This window comes from Anopheles bellator, chromosome 2 (assembly GCF_943735745.2).
Source record: "Anopheles bellator chromosome 2, idAnoBellAS_SP24_06.2, whole genome shotgun sequence".
In the NCBI taxonomy this organism is placed as follows: domain Eukaryota; kingdom Metazoa; phylum Arthropoda; class Insecta; order Diptera; family Culicidae; genus Anopheles; species Anopheles bellator.
In genome coordinates this window covers 36851363-36867398 of record NC_071286.1, presented here as the reverse complement: position 1 = coordinate 36867398, position 16036 = coordinate 36851363, and the positions used below count along the sequence as shown (strand labels likewise).

Here is a 16036-nt window from a genome sequence, read left to right as displayed (position 1 = left end):
GGCGACCCGAGACTTGGTAGTGTGGTGGTAGAGAGATCGTTCGTTTGTTTGTAAACGCGCTGTGCATTGTCAACGGTTGCTAGTGTTTTGATCTTCTTTTGCTGAATCCTTACGAAGGAGCAGCATCACGTAGCACGTAGCATGCATTGCGCTTAGAGCCCCGGGGGTTTTGTGCGCAAAACCATACCACCTCCTTCCGTTCTGGTGCGAGCAGATAAAGGGAGGAATCGTAAGACATCTCGTAAAGGATATTCAACCCGGAGTTGCACCCGAGGCGAGTTCGCTGCCGGAACCCGATGGTTCGGAATAAATATACCCTCACAGCGGCTGGCAAATCGCCGAGTAAAAGATCGCGCACCAGCAGCATCAGCAAACAGCACGACCACGCCTGCGGCGAAGACGGCGAGACCGGCACTCTGGACGGCAACGGCGGTAGCGGCGGCAGCGGCACGGCGGTGGGCGAAGCCAACGATAACGGCGGAACCAAGCGATGTGATGCCGGCTCGGTTCACAAGCAGAATCTTTATATCATTTCGTTTCCAGTCATTTTTGTGTTTAACGTTTTGCGCTCGCTGCTGTATCAGCTGTTTGTGATCTTTCGCTACGTGTACAACTTCACCACGAAGGTAGTGTACAAGCCGGTGCGCAAGGAGTGCGGGCTCGAAGTCGTTATCAATACCGACGGCAGCCACCACCATCGCCACCACCACCATCACCATAGCAACCACCCGCAGCAACAGCAGCAGTACAGCTTACTGCAGCAGCAGCAGCATCAGCAGCACCAACCAGGCCCACCATCTCAGCAACCACAGCAAGAAGATCCTCAACAGCAGCAGCACGCGCATCCCTTGCAGTGTTCGCACAGTGGAGTGCTGGTGAGTGGCGAGGGCCGCGAAATGTCCATCCAGCGGTCGTCCAGCGGTAGCCAGGTGGGTCCCGGCGATCCGCTGCTGGCCAAACAGAAGCACCATCATCGGCGCGCCTTCGAGTACATCTCGAAAGCGCTCAAAATCGACGAAGATAACGAAGGTCAGTATTTTTGCCACCGGCCTCAGTCATAAATTACTCGCGCCCAAGAGGACCTACTTCAGCGATCTACCGCTTTTGTTAATTTGCGGATGCCATTGCACCATTTTCCAGTGAGAGTAGTTTTTTGGACCCATTCCGAAACATTTCGTGAATGCGAGAATGAAGTTGAAACGTTTTCTGAGGGTCAGCCAGAGTGGCAGAGGCGGTTCAATTAAGCGCTTTTTTTATTAATGAGAGAATTTGCGCACTGAAGAGACATTTGCATACGTAGCTCTAGCTGAGAAAAAATGAACCCTCTATAAGTTCACCATTATTGGATCAGAAGATTGAGAACCTAAATTATTTTACAGCTACATTTTAATTCATTGTGCAATTGCATTTATGTTACAATTCGTCAATGAATTACTCACAAGAATCTTACAAAATCATTCGTCCTTTTTAACCTACCCAGACGATCGAGCAAATTGTACCTTTTCTGCAAAGGTCACTGAGGCCCACCGTAGCAGAACAGTCCTCAAAATGGTAGAACCAATGTGGTCACTGTTGTGGACGGCCACAAGGAACCTTTCGTCGACCTTCGGAAATTTTGTAGCAAACTTTTAGTGTTTAGTTTAGTGCCGTCAATGTTGCACAATATTTATTTTCCTTCAAAATGTCAACAGAACCGCTCGTTTGTGCAAATATGTGCCTTTGGACTCTACCAACGAGTTCGAGTAGCAACGCTTAGGTGAAGTTTCCTACTGGCGGCGAGCGGTAACGAAGGAAGCTAGCTTTCTTCGTTCGTCGGTCACCGACTCGGTGGCCGGTATGTGATTAATCTTATTCCGTACCCCAGACCCGGGGCGGGGTGTCGTTGCTCGGGGTTTTGTGGCTGCTTTTCCGTTTCCTCCCCAAGAAAGTTGGAAGTTTGCCCTTTGTCGTCTGGGCCTCAAGCCTCACGTGCCCCAAAAAACGGGGTGGAAAACGGGAGCGTTCGGTTTGGGGGTTCTCGGTTCCACTTTCGAAACACGTAGGTTCCGGGGTTCCGGGAGCATTACCAGAGCATAGTTTCTGCTGCACTTTGTGCCGTGCACTGATTAAAGTGTGGCACGAGGGGGAAACCCATAAAACATAACTCGCACATACCCGGGAAGGCGCCAGCACAGCTCCAACTTTTAGCTTCCATTGTCGGAAGGGAGAAATGAGCTGCAAAGTAATTGGACGTCTTAATTTTACCACGCCTCACGGCTTGGTTAGGGCCCCGTCGTGAAAAATAAAACCTAAAATGAAGCGAACCTTTTACCACTTTTGGCTGGGAAAGTGATAAATGAGCAGGTGCCTTTGCATAAAGCTGGTCATGTCTGTGAAGGTGAACCACCCGGTCGCCGCCGTTCACCACCGAATATATCATTGACACTGGCTGAGGTCATTCACTCGCCGCAACCATGGGTCATGCGATTCACGAGGACGAGTTCTTGGAAGTTGTTTTCGCAATACTGGGCGTGGATTTCCGCGGCTCGCAGTAACACACTGCAACCGTGTATTGGACGTGAACACACCGACACGGAGCGATTGGCTTTAATGGAAAGGAAAACTAGCCCCCAACATAATTATTTTGTCCTTGTTCTATTTTTCTGTTGCCATTTTGCCGGTACACTTTGAACCATCCCACAACGGTTTGTCTGCACGCCACTTTGTGGTCGGCGCACTAGCGGGCGGTGTGGCTCTGCACGTCAAATGCATGTCAAAGTCACCGAAGCTTAACTACGGTCTCGGGTACCGCACGTGAGACCGACGCAATCATGCCCTATCCCAACATTAGCGGTTGTCGAGGCTGACTGTAGGGTTTTGAAAAGGCCTCGCGTTTAAATGGCACCGAGAGGGATATGGTGGACGGCAGCGACCGAAAAAAAGCAACGCAAGTAGAACAATAAAAATCGATCGATCCAGACGGACCGTTATTAATAATTTAACTTACACGATGAGGCGATGGCGTCAAGCGTCAAGCGTCAAGCTTCATTCAAAGTGTCCCAATGATATTTCGGAAATGTTAACGAGTTGTGATGGTGATTTTCACGCTTTCAGACGGACCACCGGAACCAGTCGTTGAGATTCCCTTTATGGTGTCAGCAACACCATTCGGCGTTAATACAAGCATGGGGCTAGTTCATGGACCCCATTGAATCATCGGATAATTTCGAACAGTGGTTTATTGGTGCCGCAACAGTTGGCTTCTTGTGAATTAGATTAAGGAAATATGTTGACAAAGTATTCTACCTTTACAATGACACCTTTCTTTTCTCAAGGAACGCACTGGACCAAAGGCTCTGTTGTAGAAAATTCATGAATCTGCGGGTTTTTCGGAAATTCTTTGAACATTTTTATATTTAAAATCTAGTTTATTTCGCATACTTCACAAAATGCAAAAAATAAACCCCTCATAAACCCGAAAGGCTTTGTAATTTGTTTAAAGTAATTTAATTTGCAGGGCACGTAGCCGGAACTAGGGCATTGGCCCTCGGAAGCCATCGGAATCCCTACGTTCTGCACAATTTAGCAGCAACTGCCGGTTGCCATACAAAACGCAACAGAATGCAAATCAGCGGCGGAGCCAAAATCCGCGCTACCATTAATTGTTCTGAATCGATTACCACCCCACTGGACCGATGCACTGCATTATTCCGTGTGTCCGTTTTGTTTTGCTTGCATTCACTGCGGATGTAACACTCTGACCGATGGCCATCGCGATCGGTACATAAATACGAATCAATCAACGTGAATCACGTTCCGGTTCGCGGTTCACGTGCGTCACCTTTTGGTACCAATGTTTGGTCCGCTTGGTGAACGATACATTTCGCACACAGCACCGATTCTTTGGCCATCAGGAGCGGCCTTTCCTTGCTGTGCACGTTCCGTTTCGTCGTTTTTTCTTTCGGCTGGAAACTAGGTGCTAAACGAGTGTCCGCCAATGCGACAGAGCACACGCACTGCGCGCGAGGATATCATAAGTCTGCCCGAATGCTTTGCGTTTGGGCGCTCCATGTGGTGTCCACCGGAGCACGGTAACACGGTGCGGACGGTGGTCAATCGATCGCGCAATCCCTCGGCCAATACGTGCGACGCCCGTCGGTCCGAAGGAAAGAAAATGGGTCGAAGAAAACAGCGGCAGAAAGAGAGCTCAATAATGGCGCCAGCAATGGAAAGTATTAACGCCAGTTTGTGGGTCCGCATTTCCGTCTCCAACTGGGCGTGCGTCCTTTTGGTAGTATGTTAAGCGCTTACGCATAATAGTTTAGCGAAACTTCCGTCACACAGTAGGAGTTCTCCACACGCCATGCACAACTTAAAACTGTAGAAAGTGCCAAAAATATGTTGGATACTACCTGTTCCATCCCAAAATATGCCTCAAATCTAATCAATTTTTATCAAATTTTATATTTGCCTTCTGAAGCATAAACGGTACCTGATTGTAAAACGTGTCGAAACTGACCTGGAACCGCGGCCATAATGTGCTAAACCATGCTTGGATGCTTACCACCGTTCCCAACACTAATATCGTAAATCTGGCCACTCCCTGTTTGGTCTTTTGCGGGCGTTCTGCTGTGGATAAGTGCGTTGTTTGACAAGAGTAAACTGATACCGATCGTAAAACGGTCCGTATCGCCAGAGCAACCGCGCTGTGTCCGTTTAATCAATTTTTACCTCCATCAGAACTCTTCGCCAAACACTGTAATACGCCAGATGCGCCAGGGATCAAGACTTCACAAAATGAAACCCTCCACAAAGAAAGTAGACGATTCACGATTCTTGAAACAATGGAATATAAAACTTTTCTCGTAAGAAGCTGATGTGACGTGCTTTCGCTTCGGGTCCTGCCACTCATCACGTGGCTGTCTGATGGATTAGGTCCTTGTGTGGAACCATTACATTCCAAGGCTGGAGACGCTGTCGCTAAACTGTAACAGCAACTTTCCTCACACGCCACAACACAATGTTGACGAGAAATGAGCACGGTGTGAAAATGAAAAATAAATCAACTTCGGTCCTCAGGGCCGTCCCCGGGAACGGCAAGGCCAAGCCGACGCGTCGCGACGGTTTTAATGGGTCTGGAAAATTGCGCTTTCTTGCGTGCCTTGTGCCACACGGACCTGTAATTTTCCCGGTCTGGACAGCAGCCGCACCTTCACATACCGCCGTCGACCTATTTCTGTGCAACGGATCTGCGCGAACCCGAAGGTTGCGCTTCCGTTATTAGATCAAGTGCATCGCTCACGTCGTTGGGTTCGTGGGAAAACTAATGGACTGGAAATAAGGACCCCGGAACGGCCCAAGTGAGAAGCTCGTTCCGGTGCGTGTCGGAACGTTTTCCCACCTTTAGGCGAACCTCTGTTCTCCATTGTTTGGGTGGTCCACCGAACGGTGTGCTATACCCAACCGGTCACTGTCATTTTGTAGTTTTTTAAGACCAACCCAATCCAACGATTTTTTTGCCATATTTTATACAGGGAGTAGAATAAAAGGATTTATTTTAATAGTTTTATTTTTCTTTATTTTTCATTCACCCAACCGCATATGAAATTGATTGATATTGTTTTTTTTTCTGTGGAAATCGAGGGATCTTCATTTGACGAAACCTCACCTACCTTACCAGTGTTCAAACTGTCCGACGAAAGGACGTATAAAGGATTCAGTTCTATTGAACATTAGATAGCTGAGACAGAAATGAATGAGATGTATATGACCGATTGACCGGTAAACTTCGTAAGATTTTTCAACAGGTTTTCAAGATAGAGAAACGTACCAAGCTTCAGAAGATAGTTACAATACTTTGTTGTTAAACGATGTGGTTGTTACTATCATTTGAGATATTTTAAGCATGAAGCTTTTTTCATCTCTCATAGAGAGAACGGAGTATCATCAGCGTTGTAATAGTTTGGAGTTATTTTATACATGTTTACTACTCGAAGAAACTCTGCATTTGGACGACACATCAAATTGAGTCGTATAAAATGAATTGGTCTATAACTTGGCTTAATGTTTATATCTGAACTTCACTGTTCAGAAATTAGCCAACAACAAAGACCGTATGGTATTTCAATTGGTTTGGTGAAGTGATTTGGTCACTTTATCTTCCGTCAACCGTCACCGCAAAATTTGTTATGGTAATGTTAAACAGATATTTACCTAAAGATGATTACAAAATGCATTTGAACTGAGCGTTGACAAACAACCGCAGACATGCTTTGCATGCGACTTTGCCTGTGAAGCAAGGAACCAAAGTAAAAATGTTCGCTGGCCAGCGTTTTACCAAATCCTTGAATTCGATCAATGAAACCCAAAGAAAATGTGCAAAACGACGAGCAAAACCGGACCCGAACCTAAACGCATGCTTCGCATTAATTCTAATCACAGACACCATCAGATACCGCATCGTTTTTTGGGGCTACCGTGAGGTTCCGTAATGGTCAATTGATCCATCGCTTCCATCCATCCATCCATTAGAGGAACTGGCACTTATTGTTTGCATTTGCTCACCAACTATAAGCCCAGTGTCCATTGTTGGTGAAGGTAGGGGGGTGTATGTTACTGAGGTGTGTTTACCGAGACCCGGCTCACACTCCACCCCCGACTTCCTCGAATCAAGAACAAACATGTTCTAACTTGCCGCACCAACCATCTGACTCAGAGCCGCCGCGAGAGTTAATCTCTCGTGAACAGGTTTCCATTTCGGGCAAGGTCCAGGTCCCGAGCAGTATGGTTCGCCACCTCCGACACACTTTGTTGAACCACATGCGTTTGAAGAATCGCATCCACTTCGCACGGTGGAATCACCAGGCGTCAGCCAAATGTTCGATTCTGCGCACTCTTCTGCCCAAATATCTGCCACTTCCTCCCGAGGACTCCGGGGTTTTCGGTCAACGTACCAGAAGTTCACGTCGACCACGGTCATAAGTGTGGCCACCCTTCTCGGAACATTTCACATCGGTCGGTGCGCGATGATGCTGCAGAACGGCGAATGTGGCAAATGGGTGTCCATTTGCCACATTCGATGGGCGGTGGATAAGCCAGCTTGTGCTGTGAACCACTTACTGATGGTGGACAGAGGCAGAAAACGTCTCGCTCCTAACCACTTCGGACAGTTTAATATGCGAAACGAATGGAATCGTGAGGAGCATTAAACAGTCAAGGGATCCAAACTGTGCAAACATCGGCATCCAATTAATCTCACGTCCCACTGGTCGGAACAGGTCGGAATGACGGTGGGCACTCACATCGCCAGCGACTATCAGTTCACGGGTTTGGAGCGTGTTTGAAGTACATTTTTCTGGCCTACCCGCTTCGACCGCCTAAAAAGAGACCGCCAGCGGAGTCAGGGGTGTTTCGGCAGCCAGCAGTTGATCAATCAATAAAATTTCGATCCAACATGATATGCTAGAACCAAGTACACCACCCCAAACCGGGCGAGGGGCTCGATGGCCGAAGGCAAAAAGTCATCCGTCCGAACTCAATCCCATTCGTTGTGGCTACTGCTTTCGATTGGGCAAGTTACACACTGCTCTGCGGCTAAGACAGTTTTCTTTGAATGCAAAGTTGGTGGGGTCGCCCCGGTCGGGACACAAAATTCCATCGTTCCACGCAGCCATCGTTCCAGTCTCCGAGGAATGCTGCTTGCCTTATAGCAGCGTGGGTGTCGCCGAAGGTCAAGAAGGGAATGTACTGCAACACCGCCCAACGATGCTGGTGTCATCCTGTGCTTCGCATCAACTACGTCCGGGCGCACCGGTTCGGATGCTGATGATGCTAGCGAACAAAGACGAGAGGCCATTCATCTCTGGCCCATAAAGGAGCAGACTCCGGCACAGGTCCTCTTGGAGATGTATGGCCACAAACTAGCCCTTTTTCCATTCATACTTCAGCGGGCTCTGGATTAAAAAGTGCATCCGGCCATTGTTGGGCGAAAGCTTCGACCGACGGGTCGCATGCTGTCAAAGGATCTTGCTCGACAACAGCAACCTCAGGCATGACCACCCCGCCATCAGTGTCCGTGTGGAGTGGGTTATGCTTTGGACCAGCAGCCAGCAGCCACTTGTCATCGCTTCAAACTCCCCCCGGGGGCGCAGCGACAATGGGGCTGAAAGGGTGACACCGTCCAGGTGATGATGCATGCCAGGGCACGATGCCAAGGGATGTCGCGTCTCGTTGATGTGAGCTTTTCCGAAACACTTTCCCCACACATATGCTGTAATGAGCGACTTCCTTCCGAATGGTGGCCAGCATCTTCGCAGATGGTGAGTGAACGCTAGTGTCTCGCTCGACGATGGCCGCTAATTTGGAACACCGTGCAGCAGCACCTGGTTTGCGACTGGATTTGGATGGTGATGCAAATAGGACCAGGATCGGTGTCCATAAGAGGCTTACGTGAGGCTAGCTGACTAGGCGTTGTCATAAAGCACTTTCAACAGCTCTCGGGTATTATTGTTGGCCAGACTTATTTAATGAAAGTAGCGATTAAGCTAATTATATGTGGTATCTTCTCAAGTAATCTCATGGTTTGACTCGCATGTTTGGAATCGCTGGCCAACACTTTGTGGTGAATAGCCACATCGTCATTCTTGAGCCGCATAACTTTTTGTATGATTATTTCTTTCGTCAAATTTTGTTACACTTTCGGCTCAACACGACACGGAAATCTGGATATCTTTTCAGTTCCATTCCATAACTGCAACTCCAGACCATAATTCCGTTTGCCTCGTAGTGTTGGATTGGCAAGCTTACAGGATCATTCCACCGTTTCGTGACTGTAATTGAGCCTTACCAATGACTCACCAGCACGGAGCGCTTTTTGCCAGAATGAAGGCATCGTTAGAACTGAATGCTAAAACATTATGAGAGCATGCCCAAATTTGGCTCCATCATGAAGTCTAGGTCAAATGGTATGCACAGAAAGGACCCATTATCCTTCTACTCTGTGTTTTAGTTGAGATGTGTTTAACTAATGGACGAAGCTGAGATGTTTATTGCGCTTTGTGCTATTCCTTTTTGGTGTTGATTCGCTTTTGTCAAAGATTTTTGTAAATTCCTTGCTATTTTTATCATCCCCACTCATATTTGTGACCGTTTAACGTTCTTCGTCGGTTAGTTTACTTCTGAAAACGAAACAATCGGTTACGCTAGAAAATTATTTGTTATTGATCAACAACTTTTTTATCAACAACTTCAACTTTCGCGATGGCAGCAAATACTTTTGGGATCTTAGTTAAGCTTCGATTTACTGTTTAAGGACGCTTTTCAGTTCTCCTATCGTGCTGGTGGCGCTGTACTGCTTTTGCGTCCATTGCAAGAGAAGAAATGTATTGTCCTTGTTAAATTCGTTCTATAGCATGTTCTGCACCGAATACGGTGTGCCTCATTTTCTATGCATTACCCTCCGCAGTTGGTTTTTGTCTGTCGTCAACCGACACATGATGTTTTTTTCAGCTTTCCCTCATATGCCACCACAAGCCAAGCGTATGATTTTCACATTTGCCCTCCGCTGGTTAGCATCCGACGACAACGGCGACGATGATGCGCCCGGTGATAATGAAATGCATCATATTTGGGTTTTGCGGCAAACCACTATCGCCCCGGTAAACTGGTCCGGCGATGCAGTCGCCAGATTCGATGCCAAAATTTTCACCTTATAAGGCGCACGGGCCGCAACCGCTGCCTTCCGGGGCACACTGTAGCCCCACGGATGCATATTTGATCCTTTTTCGATACCTCTCAATGGGTCGAATGCCAACGGTCGGGCACTTCGGGGAAGCGGAAAGGATAAGATATCGAGGAACGAAGCACAGCAAGCTAACCTGCCACCGGGCCAGATAACTTCTGAACCGATGAAAGGTCACGGAAAGCGAAAATTTAATTATCTCCTATGCTAAACCGCTCCTAGACCCCGAGCGGTCGGATTAAAGTGAAACCGGGGGTCCACCCGGTATCCGAGATGCGCTGGCAATCATCCGGAGTGGGCTCCGGGCAACAGTTCGGCTAAGGATGATGCGGCTTACGGTTGGACTAATTTTATTTCACCGCAAACTAATCAACGGATGACGGACTTTCTGGTTGAACCTGCCCAACAGTGGGTGATTAGTTTAGTGGCGAGGTCCCTAGGTGCAGCCTTTGGTAGGCGATTCAGGAAGATGGGTTCAAAAAGTAAAAATTCATCTCCTTGGTGTGTAACGCTTTAGTTTCTCGATATTTATGATATGTTTTGCTCGCTCGAAAGTTGTTAAAATTAAAATTTCACATAAATCGTTACCCGCAACTAGGCGCATTCATGAAGTAACTTAAAATTAAGAGTATTATGAATTTTTAGTTATGATTGGGGTAATCTGAAATCCTGCATCCATTGCAAGACAAGATTCTTGGTGGTACTCTTTGATTCATTTTACACATTTTTTACACGATAATATATAAAAAAGGCAAATGGTGTTCGAGGCCTCACATCGAACATTGATCATTTATAAAATTCGTTGGCAACCTCACGCATTGCCAAGACCCATCAACAGAAGATGCATCAAACGTTGCTGTAGAACTGAAATTCAAGTGATACCTGAAATAATGATACGAATACATTATGAATCCGACGACCATTAGGTATAATTTAAGCATTTATTTAATTTATTCTTATTAAATTTTTATTTTGGCTAGTTCGCTTTAATTTTAATAAAGAACCTTTTGAGCTTTGCTAAACCAAACGTTGAGCCATAACACGAAAGAGTAGCTTAAAAGGTCTTGGCCTTTGCTGAATGTGGCCTTTGCTTCACTCGTCAAACTAGAACATACCCCAAGAAGGAATACCTCTACCTCTACCTTTATGTCTTTGTAATCTGTTGCCGCATTAAACATTACAATTTGCTGACCCATTTTCTTTACGCCAATTGCAGATCAGAAAGAGATCGCCATCGAGCTGTACCGGAAGGGCATCCTGGAGCTGGAGCGTGGCATCGCCGTCGAATGCTGGGGTGGCCGGGGCGAGGTATGGGAGCGCGCCCAACGGTTGCACGATAAAATGCAGACCAACCTGTCGATGGCACGTGACCGGCTGCACTTCCTCGGTAGGTATTCAGTCCGGGTGGGGCGAGAAGACAAGTCGAAACACACTGCGTCCACATGGTCGCGTTCGGTGGAGGCGCATAGTCCGTCGTAGTCGTAGAATCCCGTTGATCGGAGTGCATGGCACACACGTAACGTAGCGCACGGCTCCTGGCGTAACCCTTGCGGATACCCGTAGCTTTTCAAACCCTCGTACTAACGCTTCCTGTCGGCACCTGTCGCCTGTAATCGCGTCTGCATGCGCTCGCGCGCTTGTGTGCACGCCATTTTGTTTATGAGTTGTCCTGAGCTGATTTGTCTGATTTGATTTCCGTTCCCCGTTTTTTTTTCGGCACATCCCCGTTCCTCTAGAATGTATGTTGCAGGCGACACGCCTTGACACGGTGGCCGATAGTAGACAGACAGAGAAAAGTCACGCCGTTCGGCGGCAAAACACGTTCACAGTAAGCGACACGAACCACACGGCGGAACCCGGCGAAGAGCAGCGTACCTTGGCTGCTGGGGCCAATGCCGCTGCCACTTATCGTCCTGCTTCATCGTCGTCTTCATCCGCCACCACCGTTCACAACTCATCCTCGTCGTCGTCATCGTCGTCGTCGTCCTCGACGCTGCAGCCACGGAATGCCGGGCCGGGGAAGTTTAAGCTTCCCATGTTTATTCCGTCCGGCCAGCAGACCACGACCACGGCCTACCGGGACGTCAAATCGAAGCCGAACGACAACACCGAGAACAAGATCATATCGTTCAATGAAAATTGCCCCAGTGGCAGGACCACGCCGACGTCGGCCAGGATTACGGCGGGGCTGCCGGGGACGACGGCGACGGGGACGACGGCCGCCGTACCACAAACGTTGCCCATTAAGCAAATCAACAGCGAAGGTAAGCTCGCCCCGAACCCCGGCGATGGACCAGAGAAAACGGATCGGCACTGTCACTTTAAGGTTAGGGTCATAAGTATGACCATTCTCCCATCATCGCCATCAGCGTTGGCAGGGTGAGAAATCGGAGCGCCTTTTCCGACACTGGCCGTTTTGTGCGCCATCGAATAGGCGACGGGCGACGGAAAAATTATAAACAATGGTACTTTTTCCCAGCCACCGGCGGGCGTCCCTTTGCCGGAAAATCTCATTTTCGGCCAAGCATCGCTGCGAAAAGGCCGCAGGCGTCGGAAGCACATAACTCGGCTGCTTGACAAAAACAACCTACCAGGTACAGCGGAAAACTCTTCCCGATTCCGTTGGGCCTCGTTTTTGTTTGTTTGCGATTTTGGGAGCTACTTTGGCGAGCCTCGCCCGCGGATCTTGTTATCCTTTGAGTGGGATCCGTTGTCTTCGTGAAGGTTTTCTGGTCCGTTTTTCCCCCATGGGAAAAAGGTAGTTAAAATCTTGCACTCTTTTCAACCTCTTTTTAAGGATGTTGTTTTTGAGTCGAACAAAACAGTGAAGCTGGTAACGGTTCTTACGGATGAAGCCGTGTTAAAAATGAGTATTATTATGAGATAAAATGAGCATTAGGTAAATAAACTAAGTGAAAAGAGCCTATTGGGTTCAGTAAAGAATGGAGGAGCGGTTAATTGAAGGCCACAAGTTCAGTTCTCATTTCACCTTACAGCTTTCATTGAACAGACCATTAAACTATCTCGCAGAAATGAAAAGAGTCAAAAACAATTGTTAAGCTTACATTTGTGAACCTTCTCGCCGTACCGTGTCAGCCGTGCCGAGAAGTTTCACCCTAAATGTCCTTCTCTTGTGTTAGGTTTGAAGTTCGAGTTATGTGACCAATATTCCCCTGAACTACGTTTCAAATTATCAGAGCTTTATCTGAAATCTTAGGGGTTATTTTCTAATACCTAATACCGTAAACCAAGAGCTTCACCAATTTGGTACCAAATTCTAAATTCTAAACAAAAACCTGCGAAATAGTATCCAAAGGACATACCGAGGATAGCAATAATCAAACTAGTTTACTAACAGACAGACACAACAAACCACAGATTAATGTGAAATCCAACACTCACCGGAAAGTTCAATCAGACCACAAGCTGTACCTCAATTTCAAGTGGTCTTATGACCTCCCTGACTGTCAGTGGTACACTCCGCATCTGGCTTTAACCATTAACCAGTAGCTTTCCGCCGGAGCGACAGGCAGCGGCCAATTTTAAGTCCATGTCAAACACGATAACGATGAATTCGTCCAACACCTTCCGCGCTCTACGAATCGACACCACTACTGCACCCGTCACCGCCGCCGCCGCCGCCGTCGTTAATTCGTTCATTCAACTCGTCCTCATTTTTTGCTGGCCAACAACAGCCTGCCTGCCGACGGAACTGTCTTAAGACGTTAGTTTATGGCTTCGCTGGCATTGAATTTCTTTTCCCCAATCCTTGACTGCACCCGCTTCGTATATTGTTTTTTTCACTTTTCACTAACCCTTCTTTAGTTTGTCTTTGGCTTTGGTTTTCGAACTGTCGCTTACTTTTCGAGTTATTAGTCATTTTCGATTACTCAAGCATGCACTAGTCCTATATCGCTTCCACAAAAAAATGGGATTCGGATTTGGGAGTATCCGGAATCCGGAATCGCACCCTAACCGGCCATTGCCGGCCGGTTCATGATGGGTTTCCGATCCACCGATTTGGATCGGTAGCTCGGGGAGGTGAACGACGGGACGAGACGAGATATTGAATAAACCTCGGCTCCTCCCAAGTCATTTATCACGTCGCTATCTCTCCTCTCCCGGGACAGCATCCGGCCGGAAATTAACCGTTGGCTACAAGCGCCCCGGCAACCTGGGGGTGATGAACAAATCGCAAACCCTGCCCCGAAGCATGGGCGGTAGCCGGACAACCCCCACCGGTGGGTCGGTCGGCATTGTCGGTGGCCTAGTGACGAACGGCAGTGGAGCGTACGGAGTAGGGACCGCGACGACCAGCGGTGGCATGCCAAAAATTGTGCCAAAACCGGCCGCAACACCACCCGCCATTCGGCGCCAGTTTTCGGTAAGTGTGAACCCTTTTTCGCAGCGTGCGTGTCCTCGCTGACAGGATTTTCTTCTCTTTTTTGGCAGATTCCTGGTAGCTCACCGATACGGAAAGCGGGCAGTAACGGCCAGAAAGGCGGCCCGGCACCGGTACGCTCGAAAACACCGCTCGGTGGCAACCAGCAGCCACAAGCGGCGCAGACACCGCAGCCGACGATCTCGGTAAAGGGCGTAGAACCGAAGCTGGTGCAGATCATCATGGACGAGATCGTTGAGGGCGGGGCCAAGGTGAACTGGCAGGACATTGCCGGCCAGGAGGTCGCCAAGCAAGCGCTTCAGGAGATGGTCATACTGCCGTCGGTGCGACCCGAACTGTTCACCGGTCTGCGGACGCCCGCCAAGGGGTTGCTCCTGTTCGGTCCGCCCGGCAACGGGAAAACGCTGCTCGCGCGGGCCGTCGCCACCGAGTGTTCGGCCACCTTCTTCAGCATATCGGCCGCCACGCTGACGAGCAAGTACGTCGGGGAGGGCGAAAAGTTGGTGCGGGCCCTGTTTGCGGTGGCCCGTGAACTCCAACCGTCGATCATCTTCATCGACGAGGTCGACTCGGTCCTGTCGGAGCGCAGCAGCAACGAGCACGAGGCCACGCGTCGCCTCAAGACCGAATTTCTGGTACAGTTCGACGGGCTACCGGCCAGCTCCGAGTCAGACCGGATTGTCGTGATGGCGGCCACCAATCGGCCCCAGGAGCTCGATGAGGCCGCGCTAAGGCGCTTCCCGAAGCGGGTCTACGTCACACTGCCCGACTGCGATACGCGCGAACTGCTGCTGCGCCGGTTGCTCCAGAAACAGGGCAGTCCGCTGAGCAACGCCGACCTGAAGCGGCTCGCACAACTCACCGAGGGTTACTCCGGCTCCGATCTGACGGCTTTGGCACGCGATGCCGCACTGGAACCGATCAGAGGCAAGAGTGAGAGTTATTCGCGTATCGAACCCCCCATAATCGGGTTTTTGTGTTCTTCCAGAGCTGAACGTAGAGGAGGTGAAAAACATGGACCCGACCAAGCTGCGCAGCATCCGGGAGAGTGACTTCCACAACTCGCTCAAGCGCATCCGGCGCTCGGTAGCACCGCACAGTTTGGCAGCGTACGAGAAGTGGCTGCAGGACTTTGGGGACGTTACGCTGTAATCATCATTGGTGGTTGGCCGGAAGTGATAATCTCCGTAGTCGTAGCTGAGGTCGACGCACAACAATCATCATTACTCCTTCGCTTTCGCGACTGGCCCCTCGGGCCGGGTCCCGTCGACTCCAATCGGGTGGATCGCACGCCGTTCTATTTATGTTGATCGTTGAATTTTCGCTTTCATGTGCTGAAGAGACGTGCGCCCCCCGTCGGGGGGACCTATGTGTGCCCAATCCGTTGCCCTTGCCTCGCAGGACGAGTTTCAGAAGAGACGCGACCGTACGCCGTCTAGCGCTGTCCACAATTTATACCTCAACGACACAAACGGGCGAGCGGTAGCGGATCGGAACGCTCCTTTCTCCTCCTTATGTTGACGTAAGAAGCGATAAACGCACGATGCGCTCAACTTCTACTAAGTTTAGGTTACGTCGTGTGTATTACAATATAGTATTATGTGATTTATAAGTGCTTTACCCTGTTCTGTTGTTAGTGTGCTCGTTCGCCGTCGCGGGTTCTTTTCTTGCTTTTCGTTGCCACACCGTGCCACGGGGTTAGTTTTTTGTTGCGCTTTGTTTTCACCTTTCATAGCTAAGATAAAATCGCTCCCCGTCGCGCCCTTGTGCGGGTCACTGCGCGAGTAGGATAGCTAACTTCGGGGGCATTGGCGAGCAGTTGGGCCACCAGACATTTGTACATAGCCAATTGCCGCAGGCAGCTGTGTAGTTCGCTAACGACAAAGGTGCTACAATTAATGCTGAAACGCACACGA

At 49.1% G+C, this 16036-nt stretch overlaps 1 protein-coding gene across 2 annotated transcripts; it reads left to right on the top strand.

Annotated features, from left to right (window-relative positions):
• Positions 1-238: 238 nt before the first annotated feature.
• On the top strand, positions 239-15665 carry LOC131209081 (spastin). 2 transcript variants are annotated; one of them, XM_058202064.1, is made up of 6 exons: positions 239-1029; positions 10935-11105; positions 13849-13935; positions 14020-14108; positions 14216-15047; positions 15109-15665. In XM_058202064.1, exons 1-6 carry the CDS (start codon positions 297-299, stop codon positions 15270-15272), a joined length of 2076 nt encoding a protein of 691 aa, XP_058058047.1. In that variant the 5' UTR covers positions 239-296; the 3' UTR covers positions 15273-15665. The 2 variants fall into 2 exon arrangements, with proteins under 2 accessions (XP_058058047.1, XP_058058046.1); XM_058202063.1 differs by having other exon boundaries at positions 13849-14102; positions 14171-15047.
• The last annotated feature ends 371 nt before the right edge of the window (positions 15666-16036 follow it).